The 19,838-nt window shown below is 37.6% G+C and overlaps 1 protein-coding gene and 1 long non-coding RNA gene across 5 annotated transcripts in view; both read right to left on the bottom strand.

Annotated features, from left to right (window-relative positions):
* Positions 1–1,822: 1,822 nt before the first annotated feature.
* On the bottom strand, positions 1,823–5,132 carry LOC139167316 (uncharacterized). Its single transcript, XR_011559103.1, has 3 exons — positions 4,998–5,132; positions 2,078–2,161; positions 1,823–1,985 (listed from the first exon to the last, which is right to left on the bottom strand). It is a non-coding gene; the product is annotated as an uncharacterized lncRNA (long non-coding RNA).
* Positions 5,133–16,782: 11,650 nt separating this feature from the next.
* Positions 16,783–19,838, bottom strand: part of BRWD1 (bromodomain and WD repeat domain containing 1) — a 91,637-nt gene continuing 88,581 nt past the window's right edge. For all 4 annotated transcript variants that reach the window (XM_070750440.1, XM_070750442.1, XM_070750441.1 and 1 more), the window contains one exon: positions 16,783–19,240. In XM_070750440.1, the coding sequence (XP_070606541.1) occupies positions 18,069–19,240 (1,172 nt within the window). In that variant the 3' untranslated portion in view covers positions 16,783–18,068. The remainder of the gene's footprint in view (positions 19,241–19,838) is intronic.

Raw genomic sequence — 19,838 nt, 5'->3', positions numbered from 1 at the left:
TAGCATTAATCATATTTGTTTCTATTTAACAAGCTTATATAATTCTAGTAACAATATACATAATTTTATTAAATGTTTTCAAGCAAATGATGAAGAAGACATCACTCTGGGATGATTTTAACTGGATCTGGCACTATGAGCTTCATGATCCATATGTCTCCTTCCAAATCTGTGGTTTTACCTTCCCACAGTCATGACTTCTTGAAATGTTATTAAATTTTCTTATGAAGTGACAGGAAAGTCATCAACACTCTACTTAATATACTGGGGTTCTTATAATAGGGCAGTTAGTTTAGGTTTGTAAAGGTTTTATGTGTATAGACACTCATTAAAATATATTAAGAATACAGAGGAATACTTGGTGTGTGATCACAAGTTTACAGCATGATTCAGCATACAAAGATGACATTATGAGATGTTTTCTTGATGCTATGCTTCTCCTAATAAGTTTTATAATAGGCTAAAACTATCCCAAAGTGTTTTCTCTAGTTAATTTGTGTGGCTATGAACTATGCCACATTTTTTCCCCTAGAAGAATTGGGGGGGGGGGGGTTGCTATTATAGACAAATTTACTTATTTTAATTATGTTGCTGAATTTCATGCCTCTGTCACTTTTTGGTATAAATAATATACCGTAAGCAAAATCATTGTGGAATTCAAACAGGTCAAGTAGGGGAAGGAAAATCAAGAAAGGAAACTTTATAATACACTTTTCTATTTCTGCAGCTCTCTTGTAATTCTGCAGAGTCCCTGTGACATGTACAACTTGAAGCTTATTTTTGTCAATTTCAGGAATCTGTATTATTACACACAAAGTTTTTCAAAAACATGAGAGAGGTTTGCTGTCTACCATCTGCAAAACATTTAGCACAGAGGTTTCTGAATTCTTCCCTATCATCCCATCAAAATATATTTTACTGAAGCTTTTCAATGATTTCACTTGTAACCAAAATCTAAATGACCCACAGTTGCAAAATGATTTGGGCAAAACTGCCTTTCCAATATCTTATTCTTCTCTGAAGTTATTAAATTATGCATTGTCATATATGACACCAAATGTTTATCATTAAAAAAAATATCAGTTTTATCGGTAAATTATTTACTTTGTGAAGCTGATGTTAACAGCATTTGTCTATAATTTATTTATTTATTTTATTTATTTATTAGATTTGTATGCCGCCCCTCTCCGTAGACTTGGGGCGGCTAACAACAGTAATAAAACAACGTATAACAAATCTAATATTTAAAATAACTAAAAAAATTATCAACATTCATATCCACTTTCATGCTCATCTTTATTCTTACCTTGTTAAGAAACATTATTACTTCAATATATCCTGCTTTTTACACAAAAATCACTAAAGATGCATATAGCATATTACCCTTCAGTTGCTTGGAAAATAATACTTAAGAGCAAAATATAACTAGGAAATGCATCCTAACGAAAAGCTTAACCCTTCCTTGCTCCCTCTAAAATGTCAGATATTTTCAGAAACATTTGCTCTAGTGTTAATTTAATGGATCTACTCTGCTATGTTCTCCCTAAGAAGGCATAAGGATAATCAAACAGCAATAATAAATAAACTGTCCCGAACAGAAAGTATTTTTTTCCTGCTACTGCTTATGTGGCTTGCAAACTTGCTGATTGTTTCCAGTAGCCTGGTTCAATTGTTATTTTTCACTTCTCCTGATGGAAATTGCTCCAAAGGCACTAGAGTTGTAATTTTAAAACTCTTCAATAAATAGAAATTGTATATGACAAATAATCAGGCTGCCTACTTTCCATGCCTGGCTCTTGCCAAGGAATTTCATCACTGAGGACCAAGGTTCTTAGTAGAGGAAGAAAAAACTAAATTAAGGGCAAGCTTTTTATTGTTGTGATATATGCAATCATCTGATAGCGTTGGATTTCAATTCCCATCCTCTTTAGATATTATCAGATATGAAACATGAACTGATATTCCCATCCTCTTCAGATATGACCCTGGATATGAAACATAAATTGATATTCATCTATAAATAATAATTAAGTAAAAATGAAGCATTATGCCTAAATTCATGTTACCAGGCACTTGCCTATTATATCCGTCTTTACTGCTCAGTGAACTGTTTTGTTTTGAGTTGTATTGATCTCTGCTTCCAAGGAGGTACCTAAAAAAGCTAGACAGCAGGGAGGAGAAAGGTGAGAGGATATTGTTTGCACAGAATCTCCCATAATTTAGAATACATTGTTGTTGTAGGCAACATTGCAGATGTGTTAATGCAAGGTTGAGCCGCGATTACCCAATCCTGTGATCAATATATTTTAGAGCATGAAAATCCTTTCAAGTCACAAAATAATACTTGGAAAATTTTTGAGGTATTAAGCATCATATACCTCAAATTACATACACCTGTTAGAAGAAATGTCCATCTGGGTTCAGTTTCAAGACAATGGAAACATGAAGACTGTTTGGAAAAATGGTTTAATGATGGACGGAAGCAAATGGTCTTGAGATCCTGTGCAAAAAAACACATGGGTGTGAGAGAGATTTATACCCTCTGTTGGGTTATAAATTTGAGCTTGTATTCTGATATTGTTGTGTGCCTGTGTGTAATATGTATGTATGCATATGGCATATATACATAGAATTAAATAGTATATTTGGGATATTCAGTAATAGTAAATAGGGAAATTTCATCTCTTTAAGGCGAGGAAAGGCCAAGCACCCAACCCTAACCCAAACCCTTGATGGAAGTGATGTCAAGTTGGCCAGCTTTAAGCCAGTGACATGGTCTTTAAGCCACCCTCGTCACATGATCGTCAAACCACTCCCACCTGGTCACATGACCAGCAAGCCACAACTAAGTGATGCCCACAGTGTGGTAGTAAAAAATTTTGCAGCCCTTCACTGGTTGCCAGGCTCCCATTGGGCCATAGAGGGGTAACTTTGTAGGTTTTCCTAAGCTTGGTTGAATCTTGCTGGGTGATGATGTAATGAAGGTACTTTGGGCAATTCCCATAATGGCTTAACGGCTTTGTCCTGGTTCGGATCCTGAGTGTGGACTAATCTTATCAAGTCCTGAGGGCAATGTCTTTTGTGTTGTTGATAATAATTTAATAATAATAATAATAATTTATTAGATTTGTATGCCGCCCTTCTCCGAAGACTGGCCCAGCCTTTGTCTTGTAGATAGGGTAGCACCTAAATATCTGTGGGGGAGGGCAGGAAGCTGAGGCTCTGAGTCTGTCTTTAGAAACATGTTTCTCCTTTGGGAAAATACAATATTTTGCCTTTTTAATATTTCCTAGAATATTTCATTTTCCTAACAGTGGGATGGGTGCTAGCTTCCTATACACCTACCTTTCCAAATTCATTAACTTAAGGTTTAGAAGCCCTGGATTTTGTTTTTTTGTGAAATATTCAAATTTTAAATCATTGCTCCAAAATTCAAACAGAAAAAATACATACAGTATTGATATTCATACTCAGTGAGTAAACAATAGAAGTACTCATTGGTATGTTCTCAGCTTGTACTTGTAAATTTCAACAGTAAAATCATTCACTTGTTAGTAGAGTGCAGAAATTATGTCAACTTTAATGCTATGCTTGATAAGTCCTTGGTGCAGTCCAGATATGAATGATATTACACTTTCAAGGAAGAGAACAGAGGGAGAGCAGGAAAAACCTGGATTTAGATCTGTATACTAGGGTTTGAGAACCTCTTCCAATGCTTGTTTGTTTGCAAATGGAGGTAGTGGTTTGTATCTATGAAACTTATCTGATGTAATACATTTCTTGTTTTTAGAAAATAGGTACAGTATGTCGGATATTATACCCAATTTTTCCTAATATGTTAACTTTCTCTTCAAAAAATAGTTTGCTCCTTCAGTAGAGAACAATCAGGTAGTGGGGGGAGGGGTGACGACTGGTTGGGAGTTCTGGGAGTTGTAGTTTAATGCATCTGGAAAATATCAAATTGGGAGGAACTTGCAATATATTTAGGTCATACCAGATAAGATTATGCATCCATAATTGGTCAGATTAGACTGCGGCAGTCCAAGTACATTTTTTAAAATGGAGACCTTATAGAGAGACTGTCATGCTGATTACTCAGGGTGTATGAATGGGGTGGTTTATTGGGATAAACTGGATGCTTTATACTTTGTAGACATCATATCAGTATTTTCCTCAGCATATAGCAGAGGGAAGTACTATTTATCATTTTCTCTGTCACACATAGCAGGATTTGGCTTGAACTGAACTATACACAGCCAGAACAATTGGCAAAGGCAACCCAACACCTCTTGCCAACTGATTTATTGCCAATGTTAAGACTGCCAGGCTCCTGTCAACTGATGCTATTTCTTTGGGGCATTTGCTGGGTTTAGAGCCAATGTACCATGATGTAATGTCTCTGGTTTCTAAGATACATAGTACAGTAGCTGATAGTATTAAACCTATATCATAATTTAAAAAGGAATGCAGTTATTTCAGATGAGTCTTCATGCTTTTCTCCATTTAGCCCAATGATGCAAAGTGAGCTAATGTGCACTACCATTCCTTACTTCACACCTCATTGTATCTTTTCTATTCCCTGTGCACCTTTCACAATACATATACTGCTAGATTAACCAGATTTTAATATGGATAAAGCGGGACATCACTGACCAGGGAGGGGGGAGGGGCGGCTGTTCTTGGTTAAAAAATTGGTCTAGGAAATAAATACTGTACTTGTTTAACTAGCACTACTTTGCCACGAACAAAAAGACCCATTAAAATGTTAAGAAACTCTTTATTCACAACCCGATTTTCTCCATCTCCCTCCAAGTCTGTTGGCTCTCCCATCTTCGTTTTTTTCAAGCAACCATTTGCCACAGGCGAGGGAGCTAGAGGAGGATTGAAGGCGGCTTTTGCAAAAGCCGATCCCCCCCCCCCCGGCCTTTGCTAAACTTCCTCTAACCAGAAGCCTTTGTGGTCGGGGGACACAAAGACTCTCCTCCCTCCCTGCCTACCTGAGTGGACCCATTTCAGGGCGTGCCGTCTGGAGGCCTGCAGTATCTCCTCAAAGCCGCCTCATGTCTTTTGGGCACATTCCATATAAGGACGGGGCTCCGATTCCAAGGAGGTGAGGTAAATGAGGTGGTGGCTTGGGGTGAGCTGCGGCCTCCAAACCGGCAGCTGGGTGGAGCTCTGTTCCACGTTGCTTCCGATCTCCAAACCCAAGGATTCCGCCTTGCTGCTGTCGCTTTCGCTTTCCGACTCAATTTTGCCTGCCGACCTGGACCCCAAAGCTGCAGCCACCTTCTCGGCCAGCTCTTTATTTTTGTCTTTCTGTGCCTGCGCCTCCTTGGAATGCCGCCATTTCTTTCGCCGGTTCGCGGGCAGTTATGGACACATTTATTAGTATCATTTGTTAATTTATCAGCAGCCTGTCTCACCGTGAGGCTACTCCAGGCAGCTTAGAATAATGAAAAGGAAGAAGGGGAAGAAAAAAACCTGTGTAAAGTTCTCCCGCCATTCCCTGGCTTGTCCTGCATTCTTTCAAAAAAGCGGGACTTTTTAAAAATGCCCCGGGATGCGGGATAAGTCATTCGAAATCGGGACTGTCCTGCCAAAAATGGGATGTCTGATCACCTTATGCTAGATGATAAAAATATATACTTAATTTTGTAAATGAATTGCTACCTGAAAGACCTTTTGGGGTACTTCAGCCAAACATTCTTATGAAAAAGGCTTAAAAATATAATAAGGATAATAATAATATAATAATATAGTGATGAAATAATTTCGCAGAAAATTATGAGCTCATTTCTATTGATGGCTGTTTCTTCCAGGAGGGTTTCCAAGGCCCCTGGAAAGTATAGCACTGTTGTTTTCCATTTCTGGGTTAGGATAAAACCTAAATATGAGGATATGATGTGCAAATGTAAATGCTTCACCCAAAGTCCATTGTGTACAAACAAACAATATTGAGTAAGAAAAATAAACCAAGCAGTCACAATGCAATTAAGCAAATTCTTTTGGGGGTGAGTCTTTCTCACTATTAAAATTATTTTCAGATACTATTTTAGTTAACATTTGTAAAAAAAAAAGAATTGGAAGTTGAGCACTCATTTGTCATTAGATCAAAACAGAGGTACATTTATATAAGCTTTATTCATTAAAGACAATGCTTTATTCTTCTTCAATATTCATCACATTGAAGAGCCAAAAAAAAGTTCACGAACAAACACAAAAGTTATTGAAGCTAATGGTATAGTCCGGTATAGCTAAGAGACACAAACTTACTTGACCAATATATGTTAAACTATACACAGAGCCAGGTTACTTGAGACTCTTCAAACCTGTTCAGTAATTATCACCTTACTGTAGCCAAATATGTACTGGAACTAAATATTAAGGCAGTGATGGTGAACCTTTTTTGGCTCAGGTGCCAAAATGGTGTGTCTGCACACGATAGCATGCCTGCGTGTTCCCATACCCATAATGCAATTCCCTGCGCATGTGCACAATCCCTCCTGCTGATCCCCCCGCACATGCACACAGCCCTCACTAAGGCCTTCGGACTTCCAGTAAGCCCGTTGGACTGTTCTTTGCTCACCCCAGGGTTCAGGAAATCCTCCTGAAGCCTGGGGATGGCGAAAACAGCCCAGCGGGCTAATCAGAAGTTCAGAAACTAAACAGAAGTGGAGCTTATCTTCAGATAGTTGCAATCAGGCTTCTCACACATGGGGCCATTTCTTCTGCAGCCAGCAAGGTTTTTCTGAAGGCCTCTGTATCCAATAACAGAGCTCCAGCTCGATCTGCAGCTCTGTTATTGGCTGCAAAGGCCTTCAGGAAAGCCTTGCCGGCCAAGATGTGCATGTCCTGGCTGCAACTGTCCAAAGTTGGAGAAGTTCCTGAAGACCTGACAGCGAAAAGGAGGGTGAGCACACAAGTGAACTTCCAGTTGGCCCATTGGGCTGTTTTTGCCATGGGGAGAGCAAAAACGGCAGAAAAGAAGGCCGAAAATCAGCTGGCCAGCGAGTGCATGCACGCTGGAGCTGACATCTATGCGTGCCATAGATTCGCCATCACTCTATTAAGATCTGGCTCAATGACACAATTAGAATTTACAGTGGACTATAAAATTGAAGAGATGGATTATAATAATTTATTAACAAGTTACCAATTAACTCACTCTTCCAATGAACGCAGGTGTGCTGAATAAATCACGAAAGCACCAGTTACTTGTTTTTGGAAGAAGGAAAATTTTGATCCTAATAACTTTTTAACTTTGTAAAATGAATTCCAATAATTAACATTCATCCTGAGAATTATTGTTTCTGCCATGCCCATTAAGCTCAATTTATTTTTGACTCAATTCACTTTATACCCTGACTTACTTCTTATAACATAATTGCAATATTTAGCTCACAACTTTTACGCCACAAAATCCATGATCTGATCAATGACTTCTGTTCAGATGGATAACCTGCAAGATCATCTTTGGCACATCACTTTGAATACAGTTTAAGATTAGTTTTTTTTCCTCCCCCAACTTCCTCTGCATAGAGTAGTATGGAAATATAACATATGGAATTAGCACAATGGCTGATTGGATTTTGATTGCTCTGAAACATAGCCAAGTTTAAAGTGGAGAGTGCAGCCTGAAAAGGAAATGCAGTAGACACTAGACAATTTATTTGTTTCTGAGAAGGGACCTGGCTGACAGGCTGCTTCGATGGTGGCTAACAAAACCAGTATGTTTCCATCTGGAAGCCATATGGAGAACTCGGTCACTACCTTGAAAAGGCTACAATAGATACAAGTACTTGGAAAACACATGTCGTAGCTTTCTGAAACTAGAGCAGATCAAGAGTATAGCCCCAATGAAGACTTGAAATAGTTAACCTGAAAAATAAATACATAATAAAATAGCATCAAATCAATGCACTGCAACTTGCAAAGGCAGGTAATCCCTGAATATCAAAAAGAAGATCTTGGGGACTGGTAAAAATCCTATTTACTTCACACACATTTCAGTTAACACATCTTCATTTGATTGCCTGACAGAGGGAGGAAGGGAAGGAGGAAGGTAGGGAAGAGTTGCCTTACACTGAGAATTGATCCATTTTACCCAACATTATAATTGAATGTTCTAGGATTCAATGACAGTGACAATCCTAAAGAAAAGGATATGTATTGTGACACTTCAGTGTGTATCTGAAAGCATCTTTATCCAAGAGCAAACATTGCATTCTTTCCATAAGAAAAAATATAAAATTACCATGCTCAAAACCAACTATTTCTCTTGCTTCTCAATGCATGTTCATGGGCAATTGCGTGATTCAGTACTAGCAGCAAATGGTCAGCAAGCAATACCTGTAAGCAAGGTCTCTAATAAAAGAAGGAAAATATTCAAAATTTCTTTTCTTTTCTTTTGTCTGTAAAATTTATATGACACCCTGAATAAAATGCTACACAAAAAGTATTCCAAGAATGCATTGTAATGTAATTGCATTAAATTGCAATGTAACTGCACACACCTGCCCTCAGTGTTAAAAAGTTATTTGGTGATCTTAGTTGGAGAAATAATTCTACCTTAGCAATCCTGACATCAAGAAAGGCCAGCCTAGAAAGATGGTGGGAAAAGTGAAGTTGTGAGGGGACTGGGATAATTGTTTGAGAATATTGTCCCAAAATGTATGTGTCACCTGATAAATTTCACAAGGAAAAACAAAAGAAGTACATGGGAAGATTTTAGCAGAGCTTGTGCTCTTTGGGGAAGTCTAAGAATTGAAATCCGTGCAGTCAAGGGATTCTCAAATTGGTAAAGACTGATCCAAAGTGTACCAGAAAAATAAAGGCACAGAAGAGACTGACAAGTCTTGTAATTGATGGAGACAAGACCTTACAACATTAAATTAGCTCATGAAAACATCTTAATAAATTTACCTCCCAGATGTTATTCAAAACAGAAAGACATAATTTAAAAATATTGTCCATTTGATTTGCACAAATTTATAAATTATCTACAGATGCATACTGAAAGTTATTATATGTTGCTACTGCCTGAAAACACATACCAAATAGGAACAAACATATAAAATGTATTACCTAGTGGATTTCCTACAAGCTAGTTATGAGGTGGTGGAGTGGGGGGGGGGGATCACTTATCTTAAACAACATTGCCCTCTTGTGTTCCTTGTCTAAAAAGCTATCACAATACAGTGTTCCCTCAATTTTTGTGGGGTATGCGTTCTGAGACCACCCACAAAAGTCAAATTTCCGCAAAGTAGAGACGCAGAAGTAAATACACTATTTTTGGCTATGAACAGCATCGCAAGCCTTCCCTTAACACTTTAAACCCCTAAATTGCAATTTCCCATTCCCCTAGCAACCATTTAGATTATTACTCATCATGTTTACTTATTAAAGTTTATTTTAAAAGTATTTATTAAAAGCGGATGAAAGTTTGGCGATGACATGATGTCATCGGGTGGGAAAAACCGTGGTATAGGGAAAAAACGCGAAGTATTTTTTAATATTTTTTAAAAACCGTGGTATAGACTTTTTGCGATGTTCAAACCCGCAAAAATCGAGGGAATAGTTGCAGTAGAAAATCTAAAGCTCTTTAACACAATGTATTCTTTGCTTTTTCGATGGAATAATTATTATTTGTTTCAAAAAGAAAAAAGTGAAATGTAGTAGAATCTTGTACATGCAGTTATATACAAAAACAACAATCCATAAACCTCTAGATTCAATTGTATATTAATCTCTAAAGGCTTCTGAAGCAGTGTACATATTTGAATCCAAAATTTTCTCACTTTTTACATGTTCACCTAACATGATAAAATGACCGTTCATTTTGTTGTTAACATAAATTTGAAGTGCCTTTATATGTTCTAGAAAATTTCTCTGGTGACATACCAAAGATATATCATTTTAGAAACATTCTCTTTAAAATTATAACATAGTCTAAATTTTAATCCTTTCATCCACGTATTTTCTAATTGTTCTGTATGTATGTTATAGCCCAATTTTTTAGCTCATTTTATCATATATATTTTATTTTCTTTTTCAAATTACATTAAAAGTTTATAGCTTTTAGCAATTGTTTGCAATTATTCCTCCTGGCTTGTCTCATATAGTACAGCTGTGTACACTCTAACACACACATACACCAGGAGTGGTTTCTGGTTGTCTTTGTTGCCTGTTCACTTTCTGATGCGCTGTGTGGGTTCTTCATGTGCATGCATGCAGAGTGCTAAAAAACCAGCTTCTGCACAAGCACAAAAGGAAAAAGCAGCTTCTGTGCATATACAGAAGCAAAAAACAAAATGGCACCACTGAAAGAGCCGGTTTGGGGGCATGGCAGGCCTGGTCACTGTCAGTTCAGTGAGTGGGGGGGGGGGGAAATTCCCATTACCAGTTCAAAGCCCACCTCCAATGCGCCCTCCCACCCACACATTCATTCATCCTTGTGAACTATGCCATGATATGGCCTGAGACATATCTATGAATAAATCAAACCTTAATTTTTTGGCAAAAAAGGTGGCTGCCGACTATCCAGACAAATAGTGACCATTTTATTATCAGGGCAATGGAAAAGAGACTGCTCATAGTACAGAAAAAGTCAGATAAGCCCAGTGGTGGGCTCCTACGTTTGCTCCGCTACGCATTACCGGTAGCAAAATTTTGGTCAGGTACACAGTACTGGTAGCAAAATTTTCATTTTTTTTCTTTTTTTCCCTTCTGGGCTCTGGGTATGTTTTTACTATTGTAGTAAATGAGGTTGAATGTGTATAATTTTAGAAGAGCTGTGCGTGCGTGTGTGTACATACACTTTATATAGTGTTCTGGTTTCTGGTGGAAATTTAGCAATTACAAATAACTCTTATTAAATGCATTATTTCATGAATAAAGAAACTCCATTTATTTCTCTGCTCTTCTAGAATTCAAACACATTTCATACAGGCACTTATCTGTTGGTCCGTTATCTCCCTTAACGGCATTTCTCACATTCCTTCTCCTTCTCCACTTAACAAGATTTATTTTCCTAACGGCATGATTTCTAAAACAGCAGCCCTGACTGTTAATCAACACAGAATACCTTTGCTTACTTGGGAGCGGCAAGAAAAACCTCAATTTTTCTCTTCGGCAACGTTGAAACTCCACCCTTCTTTCCCACTGAACCCCTGACGTGCCAAATACATCACTACAGTATTTAACCCATTCCTCTCCTTAATATCTTCTTCCAGACACCTGTTATCTACGTTTTTGGGCCCTTCTGAATTTAGAGTTAACCCAGCGAGCATCTGATTCTCCCTCGCTAGATCCTGAACTCATAGCCCCATCATGTGGCTGGCATCCCACCTGTTCTACTACCTGTAACCCCGGGCCCCCCACTAATTCATAAACACTATCTGAATCCGAGTCCTCAATATCTTCATCATCCTCCAACTGACCAGGAGTATGTACAACATATAGTAGATAATCAGAACGTGTGTGTGTGTGTGTGTGTGTGTGTGTAACGCAGGCGGTAGAGAAAATGGAGCTCCACCCCAGAATACCCAAATTGCACTGAAAGATGTTGAAACAAAATGCATAAGACACATCAACAGTGTTAGTAAAATTTTTGGTAGCCCATTACTGGATAATCCCCTATCATGAAATAAATGGCTCAATGAAGAAATTCAGTGGAGCATGAATGTCACAATTAGAATGTTTATTAAAGAATGTGTCAACAATTAGGTACCTGCATATAAGGTTGTACTATTCCACAATATGGAATTTTCATTTTCAAACTTGTACATGCAGTGGTGTGAAGGCTACTGGAGCTGATTGGGGGAGAGAAAAGTATTTTGGAACAAGTATCTTGAGCTTTGTGAAACATAAACAAAATATCTTGAGATATTTTGCCCAGCAAAATTTGAGATACCAAACCGGTGTAATCTGCATGCATCAAGCCCTTTTTGGTTTCGCGGGGAGGGAAGCTCATGAATTCTGAAGCTGGAGCCCTCTCCTCCGAACAACATGAGGCCGGTGTGGACAGCTCTGCCCCTTTAGGGCCTGTTTGCCACAATGTCCCCCTTCACGAGAAAGAGGAGTCGGGCAGAGGAGGGAAGAAGCAACAGCAGGAGGTAGCCCAGAGATCTCGACATCTGGCCCCTTTCCTCCCCGGCTCCTTTTCCTCGCCGCCCGCTGTCATTTTCACCCAGCGTCGGGGTGGATCCAAAGCAAAGAAGCCGAGACTGGCTCCCAACTAGTTCGATTCTGAGGAAAAATAAGAAAGGAAGGAGAGCCGGGGTGGCGCAGCAGGTAGAGTACTGTTGCAGGTCACTAAAGCTGACTGTAGATCTGTAGGTCAGTAGTTCAAATCTCATCACTGGCTCAAGGTTGACTCAGCCTTCCATCCTTTCGAGGTGGAAAAAATGAGAACCCGGATTATGGGGGCAATATGCTGGCTCTGTTAAAAAGTGCTATTGGTAACATGTTGTAAGCTGCCCTGAGTCTAAGGAGAAGGGCGGCATAAAAATGGGATAGATAGGTAGGTAGGTAGGTAGGTAGGTAGGTAAGTAAGTAAATAAATAAGTAAGTAAGTAAGTAAGTAAGTAAGTAAGTAAGTAAGTAAGTAAGTAAGTAAGTAAGTAAGTAAGTAAGTAAGTAAATAAATAAATAAATAGAATAAATGAAGAGGGAGGGAGGCTTTCAAAGCCTTTCTCCCTCTTCATTTTACGAGGCAGGCTTCGAAAGGTAGGGATGCGACTGCTTACTCAAAGTCGAAGCAAATGTGGGTCGTGGAGGAGTGTGTCACCTTGCCGAGGTTGCCAAATCATGTTACACAAGCTGAGCTGCTTATTTCCCAGCAAGGCTCACATAGACCCGCTATGCTGAGTAGGGGACCTTGAAAGGATGTAGGAGGGACGGGAAATCTTCTGCCCCCTTTCCCTTCTTTTTCTTTTCTTTCTTCCCTTGAATCCCGCGCTGCCGTAATCCACATTGGCTCCCGACCCCTTGGCACGTGGGCCCTGGAAACGCCAGCATCATGTTGTTGGGTGGCGGATTTGGCTCTGGGGAGCAGCTATGGCAGGGGGCGGGGAGATGAAGCTTTATGATAGCTTTTACCAACAGTGCTTGATAGTTTTAGGGTGCCGGGCTCTTGCAGGCAGAGCAGGTGGGATTTGTGTGTGTGTGTGTGTGTGTGAGTTGATGTGTAGTACTGCCTCCTGCCTTGGAGACTTCTTGTAGTCAGTTAATTTGTTTTTCGACATTTCCATCGTGTAGGCAAGCAGCCTTTCCAGTTCCACAGTCATAATAACTTGTTCTTTAGCAGTCAAAAAGGCAGCCATGGGAAGAATGTGGGCATTAATGCCCCTCGCTTCTGAACCCCATTGGTCTGGCTTTTCATTTCAAAAGATTCAGTGGGGGCCTGGGGCGTGGACGTGACATTCCTGGTGCTGCTGCTCCTCAAAGAGAAGACAAGATAGGTAAAGACTCTAGACTGTACCCAAAGACATTGGATACAAGGTGGAGAGCAAATAAATTCCTAAACTCTCTGAGCCAATGTTTGATCTGATTTTCATCTCTGAGCCTTAATCTTGCCAGGTTTGAAGACCCCTGAGTTAGGGGTTAGGAGTGCAAGGGTCTTCAAATATGGCAAGTTTAAGGCTTATGGACTTCAATTCCAATTCCTAGGTAGCATGACTGGTGGAGGAATTCTGGGAATTGAAGTCCACAAGTCTTGAGGCTGTCAAATTTGAAGTTTGTAAAAAGTATACATGGTTTTAAAAAGTATACATGGTTTTAAAAAGTATTCTGCTACACTGGTATTTTATTAAACAATATAATACTATACCATTTTGTTCAGAATACTTTTTTCCTTGTTTACCTCCTCTAAAATCTAGGTGAGTCTTATAAACTCGTGCGTCTTATACACCAAAAAATACAGTAGTTTCCAATGTCTTGCATGCTGGAGCAGCTAAAGGGAGTCAATGAAATTTTAACACTGAGAGTAACTAGATTAATTACATGTGCTCAGTGACAGAACAAGATAAACAGAAATTAATGTTTATCATCTACAATGGATTGCTTCAATGTAACGTGTTCCCCATTAGCCTCAGAATATTTCAGGAATTTCCAAAGCTCCATAAATAGTTTACACAGTGATTTACAAAGATAGATATATTAGAAATGCAAAACTGGTCTTATCAGGTAGGCCATGTGGGCCTCCTTGAGCCATGGGATCATACCACATTGGAAACCTATAGAGAAACAATGCAATTATTCCAGGAGCTGGCCAGCTAAATAGATGTTTGTTTCCATGTTCTGTGTAGTAGCATGTAGTATTATCTTAACATGATTGTATACCTTTCAGATGCTCCCAGAAAACAGGGCAGTATAAATACCGCTTTAATTCCCTAGTGTCTTTTTTAAAAAGTTGTATATTTTTAAAATAGTTTGATAGCCAGCGTATTTTGGACTGCAGTCCAGTCACAATATATATATACAATCCTGCCTCGGATGTAAATAGAAAAGGGTCAATCCTTTGGAACATAAGAACGGAATTTGGAAAAACTCAATTGAAGTCGATTCTTTATACAAGCCTTTGGCTGGAATAACAGAAGCCCTTTCTGAAAATTGTGTTGTTGCCTAGCGTTGACATATTTTGTTCCTTTTGCCTTTATTTTGTTCCCATTGTTTTACTATTTTTCTGTTTTATTCTGTGAACTGTGCAGAATTGCAGAGTCAAGCTGTGTACAAATTAGGTAGGTAAATGCGTGTTCTGTAATTGAAAAAAGAGCAGAACTACCCTCGTACTTCACAGCCTTTGATCAAATTTGAGATGTTCGGGAATCTACAGGAAGTTCAGTTAAATGAAGTAGAAAAACTTTCCCTTTGCAAATTCTATTATTGTAGACATTGATAAATAATTCAGCCAATAATTTGTTAGGATGTTGATTTTTACTTTTCTACACATCTCCCATCTTATTTTTCTACTTAACTTATGAACTTGGACGTCCACAATTCAACAAGCATTATTTGTATTTAAGGTTGAGTTCAAATGCATTTTTTCTTTAGAATCTACTTGTGATTATTAATATTTTGAATTCATTCTCTCTAGTATAAAGCTGGCAATTTGTATAGAAAATTTATTTCATTTATAACATATGCACAGCATCTTGTGATGAGACCAGAACAGTGGATTTCTTTTCGACTTTTAAATTAGCGTGACTTGGGAAATTCTGTCTTTTATATGCCCTTATAATTAAATGTTTGTATTTTAACACCCAAATTAAAAGGTACATTTACATGTTATCCTTCCTTGTTAAAAATAATTTGATTTTTTTCTTAATCTTAACTGGTCTGTCTCTGAAGAAGGGAAGGCTCTGCACCACATGCTTTTGTGTTATACAGCGAAAGGATTGCATTATAACTTTTTGACATTCTAATCACCAAGGGCACAGTACAGAGTGTATGGGGAACCCCTCATACCACCTGGCATTTAAGGTGGATACCAAGTTATCCCCCCCAACCTCCACAAACACAGATGGTTGCAGTGCCAAGCTTCTACTGCAGCATACTTGCACACATAACCATCTGCCATTTTCTCTTCGCTTTCTCTAATTTTGTTCTTTCTCTAAATTACACATTAAGGGGGAGGGGGAAGAGACAGTGGTAGAGCAACTAATTTCTCTGTGTTATTTTTTACAAAATAGCTATCTGCAATCTTATACTTTCCGAATATACTAAGCTACAATTCAAGAATTCCCAATGGAAGCTCACTCTTTTAATCTAAGGCTTAAATAATTACCCTTTTCCAACCAAAGGTTGTTGAGCTTTTTGAGTATTATTTAAAAGTATGGATAGAATTTAAAAAAAAAGAACTTTAAAAATGTGAACACGAAAAGCAATTCTTTCTTCCCCTTAACTGCCCATAGCAGTAATATATAAAGTGTGAAAACAAACTATTCAACCAAACATAGTATTCCACTAAAGTTACCACAACATGGATTTGTCTTCTAATGATTGCAAACAGTAGCTGAAATCAGGCAAGGGTTCCCCTTGTTGGCGCTCCTGGTGCACTTCCAGGGATCGGCATGGGCGGGCGGACATCGGTGCGAGATTCGGCTTCTGCTCATGTGCAGAAAGCCAAATTTTGCACGAGGACGCTCATGTATGTGAGATTTCACTGATTTTCTACGATTTCTTCCACACGTGTGGAAGCAAAAAACCCTGAAAATTGGCAAAATGCACAGAAACCAAATCTCACGTGCACCCGCCAGTCACACAGAGCTGCGCACGAAGCTCCATTTTCGCTACCACTCTATAGAGTGGCCCGTACCGGCAGGAACCCATTACTGGTTGAAACAAAGGAACTTCTACTCGTTTGATTTTTTTAAAAGATAATTTAGAGCCATTACTACAATAATGTCATTTGATTTCATTTATTGTATGTCACTGGGCAAATTCAGTATTCATTCCAATACTTTAAATGTTTTGGGGTGAAACAATTTAACGTTGCATTAGTTTTCTTTAACATATATATAGAACATAAACAGTTAAAATTCAAGATTATTCCAAAATTTCAAATAAAAGTGCATTTTATGGGCAGTGCACTTCAGGTAAATTACTGAACTTTGGGATCTCTCTTCACAAACAAAATTACACTTTTAAGTTTCTAAATAAAATATATTACATTCATCTTCACTTTAAATTCAGAAATGGGCAATTTTTCTCTAAAGCACATTTCAAACTTAACATACAAAAATAAAGAATTCTGAATATCAGAAATTGTAGACAACCATCTTATCTGGATAATTTTATTTTGAGAAATCAAAAAAGTGTAAGACAAAACCAACATTCAGGGTTTTGTTTCACAAAAATATCACATTCAAACCCTGAATAAATAGTTCTCAAAATAAAATTTCAGGAGGCCTGAGGAGAAAAATAAAACTGAAAGTTGTTAATAGTACTTTTGAAAAGGAAGTCACTAACATCTCATTAGGTATACACTTACATAGCAGCATGTTCTTCCCATTGTTCATATGCTACATGAAATGTAATAATTTTATTAATTCAACAATGCCAACTTAAACATCACCAACATGAAATGAAGGTGCTTTATTCAGTTAAATCAAGCGGTGGAGTGGTTCAATTGCACTAACAATCTGAATTATAAATAATTAAATTTGAAGAACTTTAGTAAATATTAAACTTTACCAATAACACCTTAAATATAATATACTACAGAACAGAAACTTTAATCATTTTAAAGAAAAAGCACAAAACACAAATTTTCACGCAAACAAAAAGGAAAGACCTGTATCCTAATGACAGCATGGGTGCCATATATTAAAAGGGATATGACAACAAATTTTAATCCACATATTTATAAAATCAATAGGCATTTTTAAATTACCTATTTGTTCAAGCTGTTCTTCTGAAATCAATAGCATTGCTCATTTTTACAAGTTGCTATAGTATTTGGTAGCCATTTTTCACATTTTTGTTCTTTAAAATTAGTAACTATTAAGATTTATTTACAATATATACTAGTTAATTCTATTTATTACTGACCAATTAAATATTAAACACCTTGGTAGTCAGATTCATCTGGGTCTGAACACACTAAGATAGTATGACATAGGTAGTCTCAATCTGCAGCACCATGCTTTTTAATCAAACAGCTTTAAAGCTGTTATCTAATGTTCATCCTCTCATCCGTTACTACACTAACAAACAAAATATTATTAAAGACAACAGTTCTGCCTTCAGAATGAGGCACATTTTGGCATATGTGCACAGATAGGCAAGTGCAAGTCATATTATCAAAACAGAGCTTCTACATTTAGCTTTTTCATAGAAAAATATAAATATATTCCCTGAATTAGAAAAAGAGAAGTTCCAACGTAAGTCTAATATCATTAATAAAAGGAAAGTGGGCTAGATCAGTTTTTCCCAACCTTGGCAACTTGAAGATATTTGGACTTCAACTCCCAGAATTCCCCAGCCAGCGAATGCTGGCTGGGGAATTCTGGGAGATGAAGTCCAGATATCTTCAATTTGCCAAGGTTGGGAAACACTGGGCTAGATGATCAAGTTTCACAATCATCATCATCTGCATAACTTACAGTTTGCCTGCCCCTATTTCTAGTTCTGATTTTGGAGCGTCGATTTATTTTTTTGTATTTTGTGTAATGCAATTCGTCAGAATCACTCTCTTCTTCATTCACTTTTGACCGTTTCCTACTCTGAAGTATTTTGGAGGCTTCCCTTTTTCTTTTAGTTGTTTTTACGCCTCCATTATTATTAATGGGTTTGCATTCTAGTTGAACATCTGACTCAGAAGAATAAGGTTCAAATTTGGGTTTTTCGGAAATGCCTACTTGTTCATACTTTGACAAAGCACTACTTTGTTCCATTTCCTCCCTTTCTCTATTGTGCCCAGTGTCCCTTACATTTGTAAAATTACATTTCTTTTCCAGTTCAGAGTCTGTAGAAGAGTTACTTGTTACATTCTCTTGACTTGAACTTTTTTGTTCCTCAGATGTAATGCTGGTGGAAAATTCTTCATCAAAATGTTTTTCTGTGATTTTTTTACATACAGATTTCATAGCAACTTGTCTTGAACCGCTGCTATGACTGCTCCTCTGTTTTAACACATTTTCTTCTTCAGCATCTGAATATGTTGCTTTTAGCGCTGTATTAGATTGCCTAGGTGAATTAGAACAATCCTGATCATCTCTCCAATTATGATTAAGCGCTGTATTCGATTGCCTAGGCGAATCAGAACAATCCTGATCATCGCTCCAATTATGATTAAGCGCTGTATTCGATTGCCTAGGTGAATCAGAACAATCCTGATCATCGCTCCAATTATGATTAAGCGCTGTATTCGATTGCCTAGATGAATAAGAACAATCCTGATCATCTCTCCCCTTTATCTTATGTCCATTCAGTTCTGTTTCACTATCTGAGAGTGAAAGTAAATCATCCAGTATTTTTCTAGCTGCAATAGAGGCATTGCGGGGTGGAAGTATTCTGTTCTTTTTTCTACAGTATCCAACTTCTGGGCTTGAGAACTCTTCCTTTGCATCACTAATAAGTTTTATTTTGCTTGCAGCCACAGCAGCACTTTGACGTGGAATTTTCTTTCCATTATAGGTTTTAATATTCATTGACATGTCATTGAACTCTATACAACTTTCGTAAGTATTTCTCTTCCTGAGTACTATTGGATGTTGGTTCAATAGCTGAGAAGCTGATTCTGTAGAAGGAAGAATTTATAGATTAAATATTGTTATTTCTAAAACAGGTTAAGACAAATGATACAATAGTTTAATCATAATTAGTCCAAATTGTTATACACTTGATGGTGTATTCCAACTAATGGCTTATCTTGGCTTTTCCCTTCACTGTGAAAACATGCCATATTATACTAAAAACTACAATGAAGTTCTCAAATTCAACTACCATTTAGATATTTTTGGAGCTAATCTTCTAAGTGATTTTTGGAATTGAAAGTATTCATCCGTAAAGTTAACATAAGGAAAATGTCTTTAAATTTTCCTCAGTTTAGTTTGCAATTTTTTGCTTTTCCTATTTCATAGCTTTATACATAAAAATCATACGTGCATTTTGTATTGTACAATCCTTAACTACTATCTTTTTTGACAATTTTTTTTTGCAAATGTTCACCTATTTTAAATAAATACAGCTGGCCCCGACTTACAAACTTTCATTTAGTAACTGTTTGAAATGCAATGGCACAGAAAAAAAGTGGCTTATGCATGGTTTTTATGCTTAAGACCATTGCAGCATCCCCAAAGTTCAGACACTTGACAAACAGCATGTATATATGATGG

This window comes from Erythrolamprus reginae, chromosome 4, assembly GCF_031021105.1.
Source record: "Erythrolamprus reginae isolate rEryReg1 chromosome 4, rEryReg1.hap1, whole genome shotgun sequence".
NCBI lineage: Eukaryota > Metazoa > Chordata > Lepidosauria > Squamata > Dipsadidae > Erythrolamprus > Erythrolamprus reginae.
This window is presented reverse-complemented; position numbering and strand designations above follow the sequence as displayed.